This window comes from Eleutherodactylus coqui, chromosome 2 (assembly GCF_035609145.1).
Source record: "Eleutherodactylus coqui strain aEleCoq1 chromosome 2, aEleCoq1.hap1, whole genome shotgun sequence".
NCBI lineage: Eukaryota > Metazoa > Chordata > Amphibia > Anura > Eleutherodactylidae > Eleutherodactylus > Eleutherodactylus coqui.
Window position 1 is genome coordinate 319,455,598 of NC_089838.1, and position 25,209 is coordinate 319,480,806.

The window sequence follows — 25,209 nt, forward strand, 5'->3', positions numbered from 1 at the left end:
GTGACGGGTGGCCTCGTTGAGCGGTCCCCGGTCACGTGATAAAAAGGTAGCGATCTACCTTAGGCCGGTCTCACATGACCGGATAGGAATTACGGATTCTGCATGCTTCTGATCCACGGTATTACGCAGATCAATCGCATTGGATTACACAATTCCGCTCACATTAGTGGGTCGGAATTGCGTAATCCACTCGCAGAAAAGAGAACGCAGCAGGTTCTATTTTACTGCGGATATCGGCAACATAGAGCCCATTGTGCTCCATGGTCGCGGATATACCAGCTGCCCATACGCAACTACATTGTATACGGGCTGCGGGTACCCGCGTCATCGCTAAGCGACGGTGCGGGAAATGCAAACAAAGCTGTACTGTGCATGACCGCCTGTGTGAGTACGCAGTTATGCGCAGTACATTACGCAGCCGTACGCAGGGTCACAGCCAGGCTCACAGATGGGATCCGCTGTGGGCCTCCGCAAGCGGATTCCGCCTGCACCCGCGTGAGCCCGGCGTTATTCAGACCGCTACCTGTGATACGTATTTTACAAGAAGCCCCGGGAACGCTCGCCTTCCTGCAGTTCCAGGAGCACCTTGTTGAGCGCCTTCTGTGAGACCGCCGCACCTCATCAAGCTTACGGAGACTCACGGAACGCCACTTTTTACACCCCATACCCGCCACTGAGGTCATGAAATACCCCCAAAAGCATGAGAGGAGGGGGGGGGGGATACCCGGTTTTATTGCCCCATGGGCCCATTCCAACCAGCCTCCGTAATTACCCCTGTCTTCGGAAATACTACACAGTTCACATTTTTACTTTTATCTAAGATTTGCGAACGCCAGAAAGGGCGCGGAGGGGGAGGGGGGGAATTTTTAGGGAGTCAATCTTTATTCTGTACAAATAAGCAATGGGGCCTGGAATTTATTCAGTTGTACCCTAAAATCCAAGGTGTTCCATCTTTTATAGGCCTTGCCATGCGTCCTGTAAGTAGATTAGGGCCACAATGGGTATGTTTCTGAACTCGGGACAAACGGGGGTATCCATTTTGGGGTGAACGTCTTCATTCCTGTGTACAATGTACAAAAAAACTGTTTTTAAATTGAAAAAATTGCCAAAAAAATTGAAAATCGTAACTTTTTCCTTCTGCTTTGCTTAGATTTATTCAAATACTGTGGGGTCAAAATACGCAGTACACCCCTAGATGAATTCGTTAAGGGGTCTAGTTTTCAAAATGGGGTCATTTGAGGGGGTTCTTTATAGTTTTGGCCGCTCAATGGCTCTATAAGTGGGCAATGGGGCCTGAAATTTATTCAGTGGTACCCTGAAATCCAACGGGTATTCCTTTCATTGTAGGCCTAGCCATGGGTCCTGTAAGTCTATTAGGGCCACAATGGGTATGTTTCTGAACACGGGACAAACAGGGGTATCCATTTTGGGGTGAAAGCCTTCATTTATATGTGTGCTGTACAAAAAAAACTGTTTTTAAATTGACACAATAGCCCAAAAAATGAAAATCCTATTTTTTTCCTTTTGCTTTGCTTGAATTTATTCAAAAACTGTGGGGTCAAAATATGCAGTACATCCCTAGATAAATTCGTTAAGGAGTCTAGTTTTCAAAATGGGGTCATTTGTGGGGGTTCTCTATGGTTTTGGGCGCTCAAGAACTCTACAAGTGGGCAATGGGGCCTAAAAGGACTTCAAGCAAAATTTGTGTTCCGAAAGCCACCGGTCGCTCCTTTCATTTTGGGCTCCGTTGTGTATCCAGACATAAGATTAGGGCCACAATGGGTATGTCTCTGAACACGGGACAAACAGGGGTATCCATTTTTGGGTGCAAGTCTTCCTTCATATGTGTGCTGTACAAAAAAAGCTGTTTTTAAAATGACAGAATTGCCGAAAAAACGAAAATCACAATTTTTTCCTTTTGCTTGGTTTGAATTCATTCAAAAACTGTGGGGTCAAAATGTGCAGTACACCCCTAGATAAATTCCTTAAGGGGTCTAGTTTTCAAAATGGGGTCATTTGTGGGGGTTTTCTATGGTTTTGGGCGCTCAAGAACTCTACATGTGTGCTATGGGGCCTAAAAGGACTTCAAGCAAAATTTCTGTTTTGAAAGACACTGACTACTCCTTTCATTTTGGGCCCCGTTGTGGACTCAGATATAACAATAGGGCCACAATGGGTATATTTCTGAACACGGGAGAAATAGGGGTATCCATTTTGGGGTGTAAATCCTGATTTTCATGTAAACTATAGGAAAAAAATATGTCTTTAAAATGACAGATTTGCAAAAATATGAAATTTTACTTTTTCTCCTCTAAATTGAATTAATTCCTGAAAAAAAACTGTGGGGTCAAAATACTCATGACACCCCTCAGTGAATACATTAAGGGGTGTAGTTTTTAAAATGAGGTCATTTGGGGGGGTATCTATTATTCTGACACTCATGAGCCTTTCCAATCTCGGCTTGGTATAGGAAAACAAAGTGTTCCTCAAAATGCTAAAAAGTAATGTTAAATTTGTACGTCTCCTAAATAGTTAAAAAAAAACCGAAAGTTTTTCCAATGTGCGCCCAAAATAAAGTAAACGGGTGGAAATATAAATCTTAGCAAAAATTTCTATATTATGTTTGCACATATTTAAGATATTGCAGTTGGAAATGTGAAAAAATGACGATTTTTTCAAAATTTTCTCAATTTTGGCGCTTTTAATAAATAAACACAATTTCTATCGGTCTATTTTTTCCGCCTAAATGAAGCACAACATGTGGCGAAAAAACAATGTCAGAATCGCTTGGATATGCAAAACCTTTCTGGTGTTTTTCCATGTTAAAGTGACACATGTCAGATTTGCAAAATTTGGCCTGGTCATTAAGGCACAAACAGGCTTGGTCACTAAGGGGTTAAAATAGACATGTAAAAAAGAACTGACAGATTCTCTTTAAGGTTTTCACACCAATCAGCATTAAAGGAAAATTCAGGGAGTGAAAAAAATTATAAGGGCAGGGAAAGGCTAAATAGGATAATGAGACAAACTCACTTATCTTGGTGTCCTCTGGACCAACACAGGAGTACTGATCCTAGCAGAAGCTGAGGGGGTTACTTGTCGTTTATTGGGCACCATGTGACCACCACTCAAACACCAGTTTCAAAGGTCTTGTGCCTTTGAAGGCAAAATGAGCATTGAACTCTGTAAAATGGCATCTGGTCATATCAGCTTCTTACGGGATCGGAGTGGTGGGGACCAAGACTCCTGTGCAGGACCAGGACTGTGAAGGGCCACAAAAGAGGTAAATATGCCTTCATTTTCTATTAGCAATCTTTCCATGTCCATACAATTTTTTTCACTCCCTAAAAATCCCTTTAAATGTGATCGTATCTTCCTAAGTAACATAAAGTTATATCATTTGACTTATTTTGACCACAAACATCATGCCCAGACCAATACATCTTCCTTCTTTTATACTGCTGTGTGGCCTGTAGATATTTTTACATTTTTCAGCTAGTTTTAGGAGAAGGGAGGTCAATATTTGGAACCTTCCCCTATAATTAGGTCCATGTCCAACATGTTGCTTGACTTTGGATTACCATAGGAGTCCATGGAGTTCAACGGATAACCTAAAAATGAGTATTTCCACTATAGTTATCCGCATTATAGAAGCTGATGGTTGGGGCAAGTAGTAGAACAACCAGAAAGTCACACTAGGGGCACATAATGTGCAAATAGGTTGCCCACTAAACTTGCACTAGCGTGCGGGAGTTATTAGGAACACTGAATCTTTAATTATGCTACTCTGTGAAATGCACAAGTCCACAGTGTAGTATAAAACGTTGGGATGAGGGCTGATCAACAATCTTGATCTACAGCAGGTTTCAAAGATGAATAGAGGTCTACATCCAAGTCATATCCAAAAACCTGAACAACAAAGAGGTCTATCTTAAAATGTATCTGCAATTAAGGTAACTGTTAAGTCTGCGGCATACTTGCAGTATAGGGGACCGTGGTTGAAGAAGCTGCGAGGGGTGGGGCTGGCTTTACTGTAGCTAGGAATTGGGCCGGGTTAGGAGCTTTGGGAGTGGGTTTTTCTATGATGTGATTGGTAGGCAGTGCTTTGAGGCGGGGCTTGAATGAGGCAATCGTTTGGGCAGGAACCTACATCCCATAGTGACAGAAAAATGTGTGCAGAAGCGAAAATGAATGTATTTGAAATGAATAGGGTTTGTAAGGATGATTTATCAGCTATTGAATACTTGCGCAGCCACAAAATTCTACACAAGAAGGTAGAATGTATTCCTTGTCAATGGGAATATTCACAAATAAAAGATTCAAGTAAACGTAGTGCCTATGTGTGGAGACGTCCGGCTGCAGAAGCAAGCAGTCCGTTTTGAAGAACAGTTTGATTGAAGAAGCCAAAATTGCGCCCGCCAAATTCCTATATTTAGTGTTCTATTGGGCGACTGAAACGCGTCAGCAAACAACAATGCAGCATTTGGATATTGCGGCGCATACTGCAGTGGACTATTATCAATACTTCAGAGATATATGCTCCTAGAAGTTATTAGCGGAGCCTATTGAGCTTGGCGGTCCAGGAAAAGAAGTGCAAATTGATGAGTCCCTTCTAGTGAAAGCAAAGTATCATCGCGGCCGCAACTTGCAACATCAGGACAGATGGATTTTTGGACCCTATGATGTTGAGAATCGAAAAGGTTTCATCAGTTTTGTCACGAAAAGAGATGCAGCGACTCTGCTGCCAATAATTCAGTGAGTCATCGCTCCAGAATCAATTATAATTTCTGACGAATGTGAAGCGTATCGAAACATCGCACAACTGCCAAATAATTACTCATCAAACTGTCAATCACAGCAGACATTTTGTCGATCCGATCACGGGCGCTCATACCAACAACATTGAAAATTATTGGAAATGAGTAAAATCAATTTTCAAGCTCATGAACAGCACACAAAAAGACATGATTCCCAGTTACCTGGATGAATTCATGTGGCGTGAAAGATTTAGCATATTTTAATATGTTGACTCATATTTCTGAATTCAAACCATGTTAGCTACTGTCGTCGTAGATTATTTGTTAGCTACATCAATTGCACTACTAATTTACCGATCCCATTAAGCCCACCTCATCCTTTTCATTTCAAGCACACATGTATTTTGCCTTAGCTGCACACAGCACAGCTTCAGCTCATTCGTTTTGTTGGTTCCCGCCCCACCAATCACGTCATACAAAAGCCCCACCCCCAAAGCTCCTAACCCAACCCAATTCCCAGCTTCACTAGAGCCAGCCCACCCCCCTAGGTCCTTCAACCAGGGTCCCCTTTACTTTATAATTCATACCTAGAATATACCATCTCTGATGATTCTAGTAAATTCATAGCCCTAGGAGATGAATCCAAAACTGATAGATTTAGGAGAGGAAGGGGGGCGTAAGGGGTGAGATACTGTTAGGTCTACTACTTGTGTCTGCCGCCCTCTTGCGGTTCTGGACAGATGTGAGCGGGGTTAATAGGCATTACTCTCCTATATAAGCTGGGCTGAGGCATTTTCTCTTTGCCTGAGAGTTGTTGTGTGTTAGTCTCTAACACTCAACTTTCCTAAGTTGCCTATTCCTGTCTCTAGTGTCTATTTAATCCTGTACCTGTGTTCCCTTTACTGGCTGCCTCCCTGTCTCTGCACCTTATCCTGTTTCTGTGTTTGGCTCTGTCATCCTGCATAGCCTCCTACTTCTGTCTTCTCATTCTGCTCTTTCTCTTGCATGTTTGCTGCTTCCTGACTTTTCTATGTTAGCCTAGTGTGAGCCTGCTCCAGTCACTCATCATAGGCATCTTGTACCCATTTCTGTGTGTACGTGTTAGGGTTTGCTGCTGGTATCTGTTATTCTACATGGGCTTTCAGCAGCTTAGCCCCACAGGTGGTAGTTGATTGAGCTGGCTGGGTGTGGATTACTTCAGCAAGCCAACCTCCAGGTCTACTGCTCATATAAATAAATAAGCTCCTCTGCTAGAGGCTGCGAGTCTTTACATGTGGCTAGACATGAGGTGTCTGTGCAGCGTTAAGTATGTTCAGTGTGAACAGCATCATGTTCCTGTGTGTTGTGCACCGTTCTACATGTGTAGTGTGAATTGTATCTTGCTGTGGGTCCTTTATCATCTAGAATGAGGTAGATCTCTAGGTTCCAGCGCGGGGCCATCCCTGTTGAGATGATCTCCCCGCATTTTAGGCATGTTTCCAAGGTTTGTTGTCTTGTTAGAGTAGGGATCTGCAAGACAATGAGGACCCATGAAGTGGGCTTGCGGGCTTAAGTATCTTGGCCAAAATACGAACTAATACCTTTTATTGTATCCATTTCATCTGTTTATACATATGGGTATGCTTGGTGCATGTTTTGAGCGTTCATCAGCCGTTGGTTTGTGTCTGTCCATGAGTATGAAGTCCGTTTCGCACTTCTACTGTTTGGTCTGGTTTCACCAGTTCGTGAGTGTGGATAGCGTAACATTTATGACGGTTTCTCCGTCATGTCCGCTAGTTTTGTGTCCAGTTCGCAGTTCTGCAGTTGACGTGCAGAGTGTTCAGATCCCATTTGACATTACGTTTGTTTATCATCTGATCCTGTCCGTGATTTAATGTCCAGTGTCATCCTGTACTTATACGTTTCAGTCAGACCCTGTTCCTGACCTATGGTCCATCCCTGTCCTGGCTTGTGTTTTTGTGCATGTCTGTCTGCTGCCAGATCTGGGTTTGGTATCATTCCTGGTTCCGTGGTTTGTACAGCCCTGTCCTGCATCTTTGGTGTGTCCTCTGTCCAGTTTTTTTTTTTCCTGTGTCCCGTCAGGCATAGCCAGGTGAAGACCGTGGAGTCATACTTGTCAGGATGCCAGCCCCGTTATTAGGCAGGAGCTCTCCCATCTTTCTGTTTAGCAAAGGGTAAGATTTGTTCATACGTTGTTCTGTTTCGTAGCGACTCGTGCCAGTACCTCTGACTACAGGGGGTCAGCTGCCAACCATACTGGGATTAGCCCAAAGCCTAACCAGTTTGCTGGTCTAGTGGTCCACACTCTGTGTCCGTAGCAGTAACATGTCAAATTGTTTTCCTACTTTTTTCATTCTGGAACACACTTTTAATGTTTACTCCTTTGCTTTGTCACTCGAGCTTTACCGGTCTTTAGTCTTCACTCATTGATTACAAAACCCCATCTAGTGGCGCTTTGTACCTACTTTGGCTGTTATAACTACAGCAATTCATCATGACATCTATCCACAGGTATCAGAGCACCAACGGTGTGCCAAGAAAACCTTCCCCACTCCATTACTCCACCTCCACCAGCATAACAGGAAGGGGTCATTGATTCATGCTGCTTGCACCATATTCTGACCCTCCCATCAACACAATGTAACAGAAATGTGGATTCATTTGACGATGTTTTTCCGCTGCTCGGTGATAAAATTTTAACACTCTTTTTTTCCACTGGAATCTCATTTTTCTGTTTCTCTTAGATGTAATGGTGTAGAAACTGATTGTCTGCTGTTATAGTCCATCTGTGCTAAGTATCGATGAACTGTGCATTCACACACATTAGCTGGAACACCAGCATTGTATTCAGTTACTCTTGATTATGCATCACTTGTTGGTCAAAACAATTCTTGACATCCTCCTCTGATGTCTTTCAGCAAAAAATTGTTTCCATACGCAGGATCTCCTATTGCTGAATGTTTCCCTCGATCACATCATTCTCAATATATTTTGACACAAATGTGCGAGAAAACTCTACAAGGCTGGCAGTGAAATCCCGGCCCTGACTAGTCTAGCGCCGATGATCGGCCTCGTTGGAAGTCACTCAGATCGCTGGATTTTCCCATCTAGTGTGGATTCACACTAAATCCGATCCACAGAAAACTTGTCACTTGATTTTAAATTGCACTCAACGCTTGTGGGTCTAATTTCCACACAGGGAAGTTCAAGACGTGAAAGGGACAGAAGCTCTAATAAATTAGCCATTTAGTGTTTAACAATAGGGAGAATTGTCATTGAGGCACCAGATTATCTCTAAATTGGGACCATACAGAAAATTAAACTGTAATACTTAGTCATATCCAAATGCTGATGGAGTTTCCTTTCCTTGCAGGATTGGCACCTGGAACATCACAGCCCATTATGACAACTCACATGAGCGGTTCACTGCACACTTTGAAGTGAAAGAATATGGTAAGGAGAATTTGTAGGTGAAATTGATGATTAGCAGTTTATACAGGGATTTCAAACTAGCTTTCTTATAGTTCAGTTTGGCAGGTATGTAGAATTATGATGGTATACAGATTCAGCAAATGTTAACTTGACATTTAACATGTTAACAATGTACTACATTGCTGCAAATTGAGTTATCACGATGCGCCAGTCATGGTAAATATTGCTACATCTGAACGTGAATGTTGGGATATACAACCATCAAAAATAGATAAACTTGGTCTTAGTGAGTTTGGCCCCCTGCACATGGGCTGAAATTCTGTGGCGGGATTTCCCGCAGAATTTCCGCCTGTGGAAGCTGGCATAGGATTGCGTTAAGGAAAGCAATCCTAGGCAGACGGCCGCAATTTGTCTGGCTGAAATCACACGCAGAAAACAAATCGTGGCATGTTCTATTTCTGTGTGGGACTGGCAGAGCACAGCACAGAAATGTCACTCCTGGGCCACCGGCTCTGCTCTGCCCATGCGCCGGCACATCAGAGAGCCGGAGCCGCGGGAGAGGTAATCGCCGCACTGGTCCTTGCAGGGGCGCGGGTCAGGTCCCGCTACGAGAATTCTCACAGCAGGATACAACCCAGCCGTCTGCAGGCGACCTTTGTAAGAACTTTGAGAACTTTTTTGCAAGAACTTTAAGGGTGAGTGCACACACAGTGGAATTGTTGCAGAATTGCGACTGCAGAATGTTTGCTGAAATTCAGCAACAATGCAGAGTATAAAATGAGTGAATGGGGTTTTAACAAACACAGCAGAAAAGATCCACAGCGGAAGATAGACATGCTGTATTTGTCCTGAAAAAGTCACAGATCTTCAGTGTGGATTTCATTTATTGCAATGCAGTAAGTGAAATCTGCACAAGAATTCAAAACAAAATCTGCATACAGATAGTGATGTCAATTTACTCCGCGATATGTGATCACAATCTAATGGTTACTATGATGTAATCTGACATTCCACGAAATAGATATTATATATTTCATTACAAAGGGCAGTGGGATCCAGTAACATATAATAAGAGCCAATTATTTATGCATCTGTATTTTTCCCCCAGTGTTACCAAGTTTTGAAGTTACCATAAAGGCGGAGAAAAGTTTCATGTACCTGGATGATGAAACATTTTCTGTAACAATTGCAAGTCAGTAAGTAAATGTGTGATCATAGTAACAAAGTCCAACATTATGGATTGGAGAATTCGGCTGATGCAGACTGCATTTGGGAAGTCTTCAGATCCCTTCACTTTTTTTTTACCTTTTCTTATGTTATGGCCTTGTGCAAATTTAAAAAAACTCAAAATTCCCCTCATTATTCTGGACTTAACCCTTTCCAATCCCCTGTCTGATGTCTAAAGACTTTCTAATTTAAGGCTGTACAGCTCCAATGTCAGAAAACGTCCGGCAGGGTATTCTTACTGTAGATTACTGTCTCCTCTGTTGTCGGGGGCCTCTCCATCATGTCCCAGACCGCAGTACTGGCTCTAGCCAGCAGATGGCGCCATTGTATAATGGCAGAAAGAGAAAGCCCCCTAGGAAACCCTGATTACAAAATTGGATTGCAAAGGGTTAATACTACATAATTACAAAGTGAAAATCCAGGCCATGAGGGGGAAAGAACTGCCTGTAGCGCTCAGAGACAGGATTGTGTAGAGGCACAGATGTGCAAAAGGCTATAAAAGACTTTTGCTGCACTAAAAGTTCCCAAAAGTACAGCGGCCTCCATAATTCTTAAATGGAAGAAGTTTAGAACAACTAGAACTCTTCGTAGAGCTTGTTGGCCCACCAAATTAAATAATGGGGAAAGAGAATTGACCAAGAACCCAAAAGTCACTCTGGTGAGCTGCAAAGATCCTGTGTGCAGATGCAAGAAATTTTCAGAAAGTCAGCCACCACCTCAGCACTCTGACAATTTGGGCTTCATGGCAGAGTGGCCAGAAAGAAGAGCCTCCTCAGTAAAAAAATAAATAAAAAACATATGAAAGCTGCCTGGTCTTTGATAAAAAAAAGCTCATAAAGGACCCTTAGACTGTAAGAAACAAGATTCTCTCGTCTGATGATACCAAGATTGAGCTTTTTGGCCACAATGCTAAGTGTTATGTCTGGAGGAAACAAGGCGCCGCTCATCACCTGCCCAATACCACCCCTACAATCATTCATTGAAGCGGAAGTGACGTCAGACGCCAGGAGCAGCGGCACGAGACGGAGGCACGAGCGAGCAGGGAGCTGAAGGGGACAGCGAAGCAGCTCAGCAGCCGAAGCAGGTGCGGGGGCAGCGGCAGCCGAAGCAGGTGCGGGGGCAGGAGTGACCAGTGTGACCGGAGCACAGCAGCCGGCGCCAAGAGGCCACCAGGAGTTCAGCTGAGACAGGAGGGCAGAGTGAGCGGCCGCCGGGACAGCGGGTGACGTCACCAGGAGGAGCGGAGGAGCTGAGTATCTACCTCTGTGTGTGTTTGTGAGCTGTGTGTCTTCTGTGTATCTGGTTAGTTGTGTCTTCTGTGTGTGTGTGTGTATGTGTGTGTGTCTGGGGGTCTAAGTGTTTGAGGGGGAAAAAAAAAAATAAAATTTTTTTGACTGCTTGCGCATAAGTGTCAGCGGGTAAGAGGTTGCGCGAGAGAGGCAGCGGGTGAGGGGTTGCAGCAGCGGGTGAGGGGTTGCGGTAGCGGGTGAGGGGTTGCGGTAGCGGGTGAGGGGTTGCGGTAGCGGGTGAGGGGTTGCGACAGCGGCACAGCGGTTGCGACAGCGGCACAGCGGTTGCGACAGCGGGTCAGCGGTTGCGGCAGCGGGTCAGCGGTTGTGGCAGCGGGTCAGCGGTTGCGGCAGCGGGTCAGCGGTTGCGGGTCAGCGGTTGCGGCAGCGTGTGAGCGGAGTGTGAGCAAGTCTATCTTCACTACTTCCACAAGTAAATTGTAGATCCCCATTAGGATGAGCTCCATGCCTGGCAATGTCATCCAGTGTGCTACTTGTGCAATGTATGCGGTCCTTGATCAGCCGATCGAGGGTGCATACTGTTGCGCAAGATGCATGCACGTTGCAAATTTAGAAGCCCAAATTCTGGATCTAAATGGGCAACTGGCAACACTGAGAGCCATTGACATCATGGAAAGGAGTTTGGTGCTCACTGAGCAGGCACTCGCTGGGGTAGAGGCGGGGGCGGATGGTAGTACGGAAGAGCAGGGGGAGCAGGCAGTCAGCTGCGTGACAGAAAGAAGGAGGGATAGAGGGAAGAGAACCAGGGAGGCTAGTCCTGAACTGGCACAACCCAACAAATTTGCAAGATTGGCAGATGAGGGGGATGCCATTACAGAGCCAGCACCGCTGCAGCACGACGCACCCTCTGAACGCCAGGGGGATGACTGCTCCAGTGAGACGGGGACGGGGAGCGCAGGGCAGGCTAGACAGGTTCTAGTGGTGGGGGACTCAATTATTAGGGGGACAGAGAGGGCAATCTGCCATAAAGACCGGGATCGTCGAGCGGTGTGTTGTCTTCCTGGCGCTCGAGTTCGACACATCGCGGATCGGATTGACAGATTACTGGGGGGGGGGCTGGTGAGGATCCAGCAGTCATGGTGCACGTTGGCACCAATGAACAAGTTAGAGGTCAATGGAGGGCCCTCAAAAATGATTTCAGGGGCTTAGGGTCCAAGCTCAGGGCGCGGACCTCCAGGGTAGTTTTCTCGGAAATACTACCTGTACCTAAAGCCACACTAGAAAGGCAGCAGGACCTTAGGGAGGTAAACAAGTGGCTCCGGAGTTGGTGCAAGAAGGAGGGATTTGGGTTCCTGGAGAACTGGGCTGACTTTGCGGTCGGCTACAGGCTCTACCGTAGGGACGGGCTGCATCTAAATGGGGAGGGTGCAGCTGTGCTGGGGGAAAAGATGGCTAGAAGGCTGGAGGAGTGTTTAAACTAGGGACTGGGGGGGAGGGTAAAATGAGAAATAGTGGGGTAGCCAGTGTAATTAGCGATCTGGGTCCAAGCAAAGGGAATGGGGGACGGACGAGCAGGGGGTGGGGTTAGTACAGTTAGAACTGATAGATCAGCCATAAGTACGAATAGCAACAAAACAAATTTAAAAAACAAAAAAATGAAATAAATTGTATGATCACGAATGCACGAAGTCTGATTGGTAAAGTGGGCGAGCTTGAAGCAAGAATGACTGATGAAAGTTATGATATAGTCGGAATTACTGAAACATGGCTTGATGATAAGTGCGATTGGGCGGTGAACTTGCAGGGGTACAATCTCTTCAGAAGAGACCGAAGGAACCAGAAAGGGGGAGGGGTATGTCTGTACGTCAAATCGAACTTGAAGCCGAGGCTATGGGAGGATATAGGGGTAGGAGACGAACAGGTGGAATCTCTGTGGGTAGAAATACAGGGAGGAAAAAATAACAAAATCCTGATAGGGGTCTTCTATCGACCACCAAAAGCAACAGAAGAAACTGAAGACTTACTACTAAGGCAGATAGAAGAGGTGTCAAAACGATACAAAGTAATTATCATGGGGGACTTTAATTACCCAGATATAACATGGGAGAACGAAACCTGCAAATCTCACAGGGGTGATAAGTTCTTGAGAGTAATTAAAGACAATTACCTGAACCAACCTGTGCAGGAACCAACAAGAGGGAGGGCCATTCTGGACCTAGTGCTAACTAACAAACCGGAACGTATAAAGGGGGTGCAGGTTGAGGGGCACTTGGGGAACAGCGACCACAATATAATCAACTTCCAGCTGTCAATCAATAGGAAGCCTTATCAGGGAGTGACAAAGAAACTAAACTTTAGTAAAGCAAAATTTGATGAGCTTAGAACTACTATCGGTAACATTAATTGGGACAACATCCTCAAAAATATCAGTACGGAGGAAAAATGGGAAAAGTTCAAAAGGATCCTAATCGCCTCATGTGAGCAGTTCATTCCCTTTAAAAATAAAAGAAACTCAGCTAAAAGGAAACCAATGTGGCTCGACAAGACGGTACGAGGGGCAATAAATGAAAAGAAGAAAGCGTTCAAACTACTAAAGCAACAAGGCAGCGAAGAAGCGCTAAAATCATACAGGGAAAAAAACAAAATATGCAAAGATACGATTAAAACTGCCAAGGAGGAAGCAGAAAGACGGATCGCAAAAGAGAGCAGAAACAACCCGAAGCTATTTTTCAACTACATAAACAGCAAAAGGATTTGCAGGGAGAGCGCTGGCCCTTTAAAAAACAATGCAGGAGAAATCATTGATGATGACGAAGGGAAAGCAAATCTACTAAACAGTTTCTTCTCAAGTGTGTTCACCAAAGAAAAGGAAATGCCACACGAGATGCAGGGGAATAAAACGAACCCCTCACAAAATATCTCATACCTAACGCAGGAGGAGGTGCGGAAGCATCTAAAGAAAACTAAAATTGATAAATCACCGGGCCCAGATGGATTACACCCAAGGATACTAAAGGAACTAAGTGACGAGATAGCTAGGCCGCTATACCTAATATTTCTAGACACTATCAAGACCGGAGTAGTACCATTGGACTGGCGCATTGCCAACGTGGTTCCAATTTACAAAAAAGGGAGCAAAAGTGAGCCTGGTAACTACAGGCCAGTAAGTCTCACTTCAGTAACGGGAAAAATTTTCGAGGGGATTCTGAGAGACGCCATCGATGAGTACCTCAAGGAGATTAAGGGAATAACTCCTCACCAGCATGGATTCATGAAGGGTCGCTCATGTCAGACAAATCTGATCAGTTTCTACGATGAAGTAAGCTCTAAGCTGGACCAGGGAGAATCTATTGATCTTGTATATCTGGACTTCTCTAAAGCCTTTGACACCGTGCCACATAATAGGCTAATATACAAAATGAGGCAGCTCGGACTGGGCGAAAACGTGTGTAAGTGGGTAAAAAATTGGCTCAACGATAGAAAGCAGAGGGTGGTAATAAATGGTTCGTACTCTGATTGGACCACAGTCGCTAGCGGGGTGCCACAGGGTTCAGTATTAGGCCCCACTCTGTTCAACATATTTATTAATGACCTGATAGAGGGGCTGCACAGCAAAATATCAATATTTGCAGATGACACAAAATTATACAATATAATTAATGCAACGGAAGACAATGTGCGGCTACAAATGGACCTGGATAAGCTAGGGGCTTGGGCAGAAAAATGGCAAATGAAGTTCAATGTTGAAAAATGTAAGACTATGCACATGGGCAGGAGAAACGGATGTCACAAATACTCACTTAATGGGGTACCACTAGGGAAAAGTGATATGGAAAAGGATCTGGGGGTATTAGTGGATAATAGACTAAACTGGAGTAACCAATGCCAGTCAGCCGCTGCAAAGGCAAATAAAGTCTTGGGGTGCATCAAAAGAGGTATAGGGGCGAAGGACGAGAACATTATCCTTCCATTATATAAGGCACTTGTCAGACCTCACATGGAATACTGCGTACAATTCTGGACACCGGTGCTCAGGAAAGATGTTACAGTGCTGGAGGGGGTTCAAAGAAGGGCAACTAAACTAATACATGGAATGACGGGACTGGAATACCCTGAGAGGCTATGCAAATTGGGACTATTTACTCTAGAAAAAAGAAGGTTAAGAGGCGACCAAATAACCATGTATAAGTACATGAGGGGACAACACATGGATCTCTCCCGTGATCTGTTTACACCCAGGACCACGACGGTAACAAGAGGACATCCGCTACGATTAGAGGAAAGTAGGTTTCATCACCAACACAGAAAGGGGTTCTTTACTGTAAGAGCAGTTAGACTGTGGAACTCTCTACCGGAGGAAGTGGTGATGGCAAAATCCATAGAGGAGTTTAAAAGGGGACTTGATGTCTTTCTGGAGAAGGATATTACAGGATATAAATATTAGGTTAAGTGTCAATCCTGGTATATAGGCAGGTAGGAACTATTAGGGGTTGATCCAGGGAGCAGTCTGATTGCCATTAGGGAGTCGGGAAGGAATTTTTCCCCCAAAAGGGCTAATTGACTTCTGGCCTTGGGGTTTTTTGCCTTCCTCTGGATCAACACAGTAGGATAGACAGGCTGGACTAGATGGACAATGTCTTCATTCGGCCTTACATACTATGTTACTATGTTACTATGTTACAGAGAAGCCTGGCGGTGGAGCATCATGCTGGGGGGGGGGGGGAGTGTTTTTCATCGGCTGGGAGTGGGTAACTGGTCAGGGTTGATGGAAAGCTGAATTTATCAAAGTGCAGAGATATTCTTAATGAAAATGTGATCCAGAGCGCCGGAGACCTCAGACTAGGCAGAAGATTCACCTTTCAACAAGACAATTACCCTGAGAACACGGCCAAGACAACACAGCGGTGACTTAAGGAACTCAGTGAATGCCCTTGAGTGGCCCAGACAGAGCCCTGACTTGAACACAATTGAACATCTCTGGAGAGATCTGAAAATGGCTGTCGACAGACGACCCCCATCCAACTTAACAAAGCTTGAGAAGATCTGCATTGAAGAATGGCAGAAAATCTGGGTGTGCAAACCTTGTGGCGTCATAACCAAGAAGACTGAAGGCTGGAATTGCTGCCAATGGTGTCATTATGGGGTACTGAGTGCAGAATGATAAGGAAAAACTTGATTTATTTTCAATTTGCACAAGGCCACAACATGACAAAATGTAGAAAAGGAAACGGTTTGGAGACTCTTTGAATGCATTGTATGTTATATTAGAACCATCCCAAGTGAACAATGACTTCTATAGAGATGTCCACGCTGGGCTATCTAAAGACGTATTCCAATTTCCAAGCAAGTAAACTTATGGCATATCTACAGGATATGTCATAAATGTCTGGTAGATGCAGGTCCCACCTCCAAGTCCGTCACCTATTGGGAGAGTGGGGGTTCTTTGACTCCACCAGCCACCACATTCAGATGCAGAATGAATGAAGAGGTGGCCAAACATGTGCCTGGCTCTGTTCATTCACATGAGAGTTACAGAAATAGCCGAGTCAGTTCAGGGTTGAGGGACCCCTTTTTCCCAAAGGTAGGACCTGCATCTATCAGACATTTATAGCAGATGTCCATGGAAATGAATTTGTTTAATGTGACAGCAAAAAATTGTCCATTTGAGCACTGCTTTACCATAAACTGCTTTCTGAATTACAAGAGTATGTGGTTTTTCAGCCTACATAGACCTGATATTTCTCCAATACTTAGGTACCTTTACAAGAAGCCCGTTGACGGTGTAGCCTTTGTTATCTTTGGGGTAAAGAAAGGTGATGAAAAGAAAAGTCTCACAGACTCACTGAGGAGAATTGAGGTAAGGTAGATCAGTTTTAGGGAAAAGGCAACTATGAGAGGAAATGAGAGCAAAACCCATTAGCCATTGCATGTAATGCGACTGACCGACTAGATCAGACGCTCCCAATCTTTTGCACCTTGTGAGCCAAGTTCAACTTTGAGTGACAGCTGAAACCGACATTAAGATAAAAAGGGGAAGACGTTATAGCCAACAGCCTTTTACAATTAGAGCTGTCCGGTATGGAAATTAGACCGGTTACCCCGGAGTACAGCATAAAGCCATGTGACAAGTTTTCCATGGATCAATTTCAATGTGAATCCACATTATGTGGGAAAATCCAGCGATCTGACCAACTTTCAAGAAGGCTGGTCATCAATGCTAGACTAGCCGAGGCCAGGATCTCACTGCCGACTTTGTGGGGCTTTCTTGTGCAGTGGTGTGGAGAATATACCGAGAATGATATTATCTAGGAAAAACATCCAGCAAGAGGAGATCCCATGGAACTTTGTGGTGAAAACGATCAAAGGAGGATGTCAGGAATTGTTCTGATGAATAGGCACTACAGAGTAAAGACATTGCATCCAAATACAACTCTGGTGCTCCAACTACTGTATCTTAACCCAGAACTCATCGCTCCTTAGCACAGATGGGCTATAATAGCAGATGACCAGTTCTAGCACCACAGTTTCCAAGAAAAACGGATTTGTGAGACTCCAGGGGGCAAAAGAGTGCAAAAATGTCATTACTGAGCAATGGAAAAATATCACCTGGTCAGCTAAATTGGTGACCCGTTCCAATTAGCTGTTCAGAACATGTGCACTGGATCATATTTTTCTCCAGCAGGTTTCAGGGTATTCTGTAGCTTCCTAATTGTATAGTGTGCACACATAATGAAAGAAACCAATCGGACACGTCATCAGCCTTGAATCTCAACCAGCTCTCTGGAGTTACAATCCCAGAGCCCTAATTTATTGAAACACATAATACCTGCCCTTTATGGGCGTTTAACAGATTACATCAGTAACATATATATATATTCTTATTCGCTGGGTGGTATAGAATTCCCCGCCCCCCCTCCCCACACCTCTCTCAAGTCCAGTGTGTAAGCCAGTCTTTGTTCTATCAACATGTGGTCAGTTAAAGCAGTTATTTGTCTGAGAAGTTGGAGAGTGGAGGAGGGGCTGGATACACTTCTTCAGTATTGGAATGTGACTTAACTCTTTCCTTATGCAGTGGAGCTTTATATTAGGCTGAAGTTATAAAACACACATCTTTCACCATGCCATTGTCCAGCAATTACCATAATGAAATTATGCAGCCATTAGCCTCTACAGAGTTAAATCACTACAGCTGCGCAATACTTCTAGTTTATTACAAATCAATAGACATTTTACGCTAACTAATTATCATGTCTACAACAATCCCCCCTTAAAATGTCTATTCTCTAACTCTCCCCGGTAATTTATATAGTTCTCTGCCCGTGAGCCTATAACTGGAGCTCGTTGAAGGTTCGTTTTAGGGTCTTCAAGGGGGTGTAGGACTTGTCCACTCCTTCTGGACATACATCCAGCAAACTCATTGTGGGAGCGGCTTTTTCCAGTGGCAGTTTCACAGGTCTCTCTGACATGGGATAACACAGCAGACTAGAATGGAAAAGATAATCAGTACACATACAACAGCGACGCCCATCTGAGCCAGAATCCTCTGCCACCTGCTCATCCATGGCAAGTACTGGTCCCAAAGGTTAGTTCTTTTTAGTTAGTGCGGTCAGCTTCTTAATGGCAACTGCATCTTTACCCGTGGGTCCTGTATTGTCTGGGATGTAGGTACAGTTTCCCCTATCATCTTACAGACACCCCCCTTTTTAGCTAAAATCATACCTAAGGCCATTCTATTTTGAAAAGTCATAGTCGAGGTAGGTCCTATTGGTCGACTAGTCCCTATAAGGCATCTCTAGTGTAATTTATAAACCGCTGCTAACTATAATAAACATAATTAATCCAGTCAACATTTTATTTACCATAATGATCAGAAAAATGGACTTGAATCTAGCTTTAACTTGGTCTCTAATTTTTAAAACTCGTCAGGTAGCCCCCTTGGCTGTCCTATGACGTCAATGTACACGTGTAGATCAAAAATACCACCAGGAGTCTCTCTTCTCGCTCTAGTATAATGTTACAATACTAGTAGTGTGCACAGGTACGCACGGCGTGGGACTCCCTGACCTTCACCCACACCAATGTCCCTTCCTGGAGATAGCCCTGAAGGTGGACAGGTCCTGGCCGCCAACACTGACCCTACACTGCCTAGTGACAAGACTGGAAGGAACCGCCGTACCTATGCAGAAAACAAGGATAGACCAACATGACAAGAAAACCACAAAACACAGACAGAGTTGGATCAATATAAAGTAACTATTGGGGGTAACCTCATCCTCAATGCTGTCTGACAGGATGTGGAGGAGCATAAGGGCTTTACTAAGGCACACTCCCTGTCCAATTACCTTCCAGGCGGGTCCTCCACCTCATGTTCCCACAAAGCCAGTAAATATCTCCTAAGGACTGGACCTGATCCTGCTTCCATTCCCCTCCTATCGTACTGTAGGAGGAGAAATACCCGTTAGTGAGTTCCCCAAAAATCTCCCTCCACCCTGCCCCTTTGCATGTCAGGTGTAGTTTCCAGGGTAGTCAGTAATACTCTCTCCAGTGCAAAGCACTTAAGTAGTTATAGAGTATTCCTTTTTCCACTTCTCACATGTAGTGTAATTAGTGGAAATGTTCATGAAGAGACTAAGGAAACACTCTTCAGCATCTACAGGGAGATTTAGGGGGACCATCCCCGAGTGTGATCATGCACTACCGCACACGCAACAGTTAGACTTGTTGCTCTTGTTAAGCATTGTACCTCATCAACTCCAACCAGAGATTCTGGTCAGAGTAGCCAGTCTCTACTGTCAAGGTGTCCTCAAAGGTAGGGTCGGCTATGACCATCATGTTCTTTTAAAGTCTTTATCTTACGGCGGAGGGGGTTAATTATGGGCACAGGACTAAGTGAAGGCCTCCATTCAGGAGCATCTACCATATCCCTTATTTTAAACTTCCCTAAGGGATCTGTCCTCCCGTACCGGTATGTCCCCAAACTGTAAGTCCCCCGGGCTTGGATTTTCCATGGTTAGTGTAAGAACCATATTAAAACCAAGCAACATACTAAGTTCAGCCTTCCAATTCCCGCTTTCCTTATTATTCTAAAGGCTAATTAGGGATTTCCCGCTCTTATCTTTCTTATTTAAGGCATTTTGCCATTTATAGGACCAGTCTGTTCCTGTGTTCCATCCCACTGATCCCCAATAACGGCAGTCTTCTCCCCAGACATTATCAGTGGCGCAAACATATTGTATTCCCCGGGTATATAAGTCATATAACCAGCTGGACTGAGCTAAATCTGGTCCGCGGTGGGATTTTGCGCCTAGACACGGGACCACAGTACAATAGTCGAAGGAATATGCGGCTACTTGAGTGTTGGACGAGTTATACCAGAAGGTAACCATACCCTCATATCCTTCCGACTAAGGATTCCAGTTGCCACCCTCCTCTCTCACTAGCCCTAACCATGTCCACAGCATAACTAAGACTGGTCTCCAGGATCTGAGGCTTTATTACAGTATGAAGCGTGGATACATGTAAGTCTTTCGGCTAGTTTCACAGCTGTGGCAGTAGTCAGAAGCACCTGGTAGGGACCATCAAATCGGGGCTCAAGTGGGTGCTTCCTGAAGAACTTCTTGACACACACCCAATCCCCAGGCTGCAAGATATGTGTCCCAGTGTCTGCCTCTAAGTCTGGAAGAGAACACCTGTGCATAGGCTTTGGTTAGTGCTTTAACAACGGAAATCACATACTTAGTCAACACATCAGATTGTAATTGTAACTACTGAGGATAGTAGCAACCTAGCCTTGGGGCTAGCCCAAACAATCTCGTAGGGAGATAATGCATGATCCCCCCTGGGTTCATATCTAACACTGAATAGGGCTATTGGATGACAGTCTTTCCAAAGCAGCCCCATTTTCGGTGTCATTTTAAGTATCTTGCTTTCTAGCGTGCCACTAAGTCTCTCCACCTTTCCACTACTCTAAGGGTGGTAGAGTGTGCAAAAAGCCTGGGATACACCCAGAGCAGACATGACATGTTACATTCACCTGCGAAGTTTGTACCTCTGTCTGACTCTGAATCACTTCTGGTAATAATAATAATCTTTATTTGTATAGTGCCAACTTATTCCGCAGCGCTTATGGTACCCCATATTCACAGTTTACCTCGTTCATGAGCTTCTTTGCGGTTACCTACTTGTTTGCCTTGGTAACAGGGTAGGCCTCCAACCTGCAAAGACATCAACAACAACAAGCACATATTCATACTTCCCAACAGGGTGGGAGCTGAATGTAGTCGATTTGCAATCCCTGAAATGCATAGAGTGGTCTAGGCAAGTGTGATGTGGCAAATTTACTTCTGCCCTGTCTCACCTATGGCATAGATCATGCTAAACTGGACAAATGATGCAGCAGCTACAGAGAACCCAGGAGTCGCTCGTCCTCTTTCAAGCCTCGACGTCATTGCTGCTTTACTAGGTGGGTCTTTCCGTGCGTCAGCTGGGCCATCATGGGATACAGGAACTGTGGTGGGAAAGTGCTGTTGACTGTTCACCATACACGGTCCTGTTTCTGCTGCTCCCATTTTAGTCCATTTATCCTTTCCTTCCTTGCTGGCTTGTAACTGTAAAGTCTTTAGCATATCAAAGTCCAAATTTTGTCAATATCCAAGTTTTTGCCTCTGACTCATGCTGTCAGTATCTTTTTTTCTTTCTTCCACGACTTGAGGGCCGCTGCCTTTGCTGTGCTGTCGGCGAGGGTGTTGTCTCTCGCTTCTCCATTGTAGGAATCGGTGTGAGCTCTCTCCACTGCCAGGTAGTAGTAGGGCCTCCATTCTAAATTGGTTGTCCTGCTAAGGTAAAAAACTGTCTGGCTCTCCATATTGGGCCATAACCATGAGCTATGCCAAATGCATACCAGGAGTCAGTGTAAAGGGTTGCCGTCTTACCTTTCGGCACTCTACATGCCTCAGTGAGGGCCTTCAGTTCTGCTTCTTGCACTGAGACATGCGGAGGCAAAGCTTCTGCTTCTAGGACATCTTGTTGTGTGAGCACTGCATATCCGATGTGGAGTCGTCAATCCTCACCCTGGTACCATCTGCAAAAAGCTCAACATATGCATTGTCAACAGGGGTTGTGGTAACTGTTTGCATACCTACAGTTTCTTGCTGTATCAGTACTAAATAATCATGTTGATGTTCTATTTCACATGGATCAGAATCCTGTAGCACAAAATCATTTATTTCCTCTTTATTTTATTTATTTATTTTTTTTAAAAAACCCAATAGCTGATCTACAACACCGAGATCACCTATGACCTAGATCACCTATGCCTCCCCCCTTTTGAACCGGAATACTCAATTGAAAAAGGAGTGGTCGGGTTCAAACTAGTACAACGTTGAAAAAGGAAACCAAGAGGCACAAAAACAAGCACTTTGTAGGTCAAGGTCACATTATATGCAACAAAGTCTGAGCAAAAATATCCTTTAGATTTTTTTTTTCCAAGTCGGAGTTAGCATTTCTAACACAAGGGGGTGCAAGGCAAGCAAAATTCACAGCCACCCAGTCGCAATGGTATCTGGGAATTGCACCACTTTAACTTGGACCATCCTGTCTAATTAAAATTATAGCTTCAGTGGAGACTGACGCTAGAATATACAAAGACATAAAGAAAAAAAACTAAAAAAGAATGCGGATGAATTGACATCCTACTTTGAGCAATTAAGTCCCTCTTTCTCACATAAAAAATCAAGACTATTTTGTCAAATTGCGTGAAAAAGTTTGCTGGGTGACTGAAGGGAAGTTATTCCATCTGTAGGAGCCTTCCTTAACATCATCTGTCTGAACATCCATTGGAGAAGCAGGCAGCGGAAAACAGAGCCCCTGGGAACACACCATGAGAGGGTGTCCCCTGCTCATGGGTCCCTGGCCTCTGTCCCCCATGCATCAACTCCCATCTTCTATACACTATAAACCAGCTTAGTCATCTACTATGTCCAAAGCTGTATCTTCACAAAGAACAAAGGTTTGTTTCCCTGAACTTATCAAACATCCAAGGTGGCCACATTTTGGAGTGTAGCAAAGTCTGGTCAAACAAGACCTTACTTTGGACAATCATGATGTTAGCACTGAATACAGTGGCATTGGGAAATGTAGGCCTCCCAAGTGCAGCAAGATGTCCGCCTGAGGCAGAAAGGGGCGGGGCTACAAATCTCTGAGGTGAGGCAAGAAGGCTGCGGGAGGAGGAAGGGGCGGGGCTTAGTCCTGTCGCAGATTGGAACGTCACACACCTTGAAAGTGAGCACATGGGGGGAAGTAATTTCAGGATGGGGGCAGGGCTCACCACACTTGCTGCAGAGTCACACTATGTGGGGGTTTTAAAACATTGCAAGTGCGGCCGCCATTATAGTGATGGGCTATAGTCAACACAAAGGCACATTACATTGTTCATGATACAGGCAATACACATCCCCCACTACACTCTCTCCTCCTCCCCCCACCCAATTCTGCTCGTGAATCCCTTTCCTATATTATACAACCTCCTAGCAATCTAAAGCCCCTTTCTGTCTGCCAGGGCCCCCCTGCTTATCTTCTGAAAACTTTTCTGCGGTCTGTCTACAACCCAACATTCCTTTCTTTTACCAACTAAGTTACATGTTCTATGCTTCTTATCTTTGCTTGCTTTTTTTTTTTTCGCCATTCTCTAAACAACCTGGATCTATGCCGAATAGAGATGAGCGAACGTACTCGGATAGGCACTACTCGTCCGAGTAATGTGTCTTATCCGAGTACCTCCCCGCTCGTGCAGAAAGATTCGGGACGCGCTGCGGAGCGGGGAGCTGCAGGGGAGAGCGGGGAGGAACGGAGGGGAGATCTTTCTCTCCTTCTCTCCCGGCCGCTCTGCCCCGCTCCCCGCTGCGACTCACCTGTCAGCAGCGGAGCGCCCCGAATCTTTCTGCACGAGTACAGCGGTACTCGGATAAGGCACATTACTCGGACGAGTAGTGCCTATCCGAGTACGTTCGCTCATCTCTAATGCCCAACCTTCTCAATCTGCTCAACTCTATTCTATTTGAAATTTCTGGACACAGTAAAACTCCTTTACCAAATTTCACCTATCTCTTCTTATATCCCTCGCAAATCACAATGCACATTAACACTATAAACACAAAACAAAGGAACAAACGGGTTTACTAGGGAATGCTCAGTGGCTTATCATCAGCCCACTCACTATTAGTAAAACTCCCAGTAATAAACACTGCACATTCTTTAAACAAGACCTTTGATTACACACAAAGACTGACGATTATATTCAGTGACCAAGACTTCAACAGTATTTGGAGCCTTCAGCCATCTAACACCACGGCTATAATCCCCGCGTATCCCTTTCTACATATGAGAACATAACACTATCGATCATACAGGTAAATACGCCTATTTTAATCACTGCGTATCTCTCCTTACGTATGAGAGCACATACCACGCTCGATCATACAAGTGCATACACCTATTTTAAATTTTCCTGGCCTCGCTCTCCAAGTGTATTAGTGCAAACTGTCCACTATTACATAGGAGAGTGCACCCCGGGCGCACTCCCTCAGGCTTATACAGCCAAGTCCGCCCTTCTGACACATTAACACTCACAAAATCTGTCTCTTGGTCTTGTATACACAATCTTTAACCGTCTCAGACACAACATTCCCAGCATACAGAATCCCCCTAGACAGGTTACACGGTGATAATCGGGTAGACAGAACTAGAGTTATTACCTGCCTTTCAGTGAACGGACTAGTCTGGATCAGATATAGGCAGATTAACAGTTAGAAGTCAGCTGACACAGGTAGATTAACATAAAGTAATCTTACCGTGTTCTGTAGATTTTCCGGCCCCCGAGTTCCGCATGTTATCTGCCGATCTCCATATTTTCCAGACTCCGACTTTCACAAATCCACCCGCCCACCCAGGGACGCCAATTGTACTGGATCATATTTTTCTCCAGTAGGTTTCAGGGTATTCTGTAGCTTCCTAATTGTATAGTGTGCACACATAATGAAAGAAACCAATCGGACACAAGTCATCAGCCTTGAATCTCAACCATTTCTCTGGAGTTACAATCCCAGAGCCCTAATTTATTGAAACACATAATACGTGCCCTTTATGGGCGTTTAACAGATTACATCAGTAACATATACATATTCTTATTCGCTGGGTCGTATAGAATTCCCCGCCCCCCTCCCCACACCTCTCTCAAGTCCAGTGTGTAAGCCAGTCTTTGTTCTATCAACATGTGGTCCGTTAAAGCAGTTCTTTGTCTGAGAAGTTGGAGAGTGGAGGAGGGGCTGGATACACTTCTTCAGTATTGGAATGTGACTTAACTCTTTCCTTATGCAGTGGAGCTTTATATTAGGCTGAAGTTATAAAACACACATCTTTCACCATGCCATTGTCCAGCAATTACCATAATGAAATTATGCAGCCATTAGCCTCTACAGAGTTAAATCACTACAGCTGAGCAATACTTCTAGTTTATTACAAATCAATAGACATTTTACGCTAACTAA

The 25,209-nt window shown here is 44.6% G+C and overlaps 1 protein-coding gene across 1 annotated transcript in view; it reads left to right on the forward strand.

Annotated features, from left to right (window-relative positions):
• LOC136612970 (venom factor-like) overlaps nucleotides 1–25,209 on the forward strand; it is a 194,473-nt gene that overhangs the window by 47,031 nt on the left and 122,233 nt on the right. The window contains exons 6-8 of the mRNA XM_066593745.1: nucleotides 8,131–8,210; nucleotides 9,298–9,385; nucleotides 16,421–16,523. Of these exons, the coding sequence (XP_066449842.1) occupies nucleotides 8,131–8,210; nucleotides 9,298–9,385; nucleotides 16,421–16,523 (271 nt within the window). The remainder of the gene's footprint in view (nucleotides 1–8,130; nucleotides 8,211–9,297; nucleotides 9,386–16,420; nucleotides 16,524–25,209) is intronic.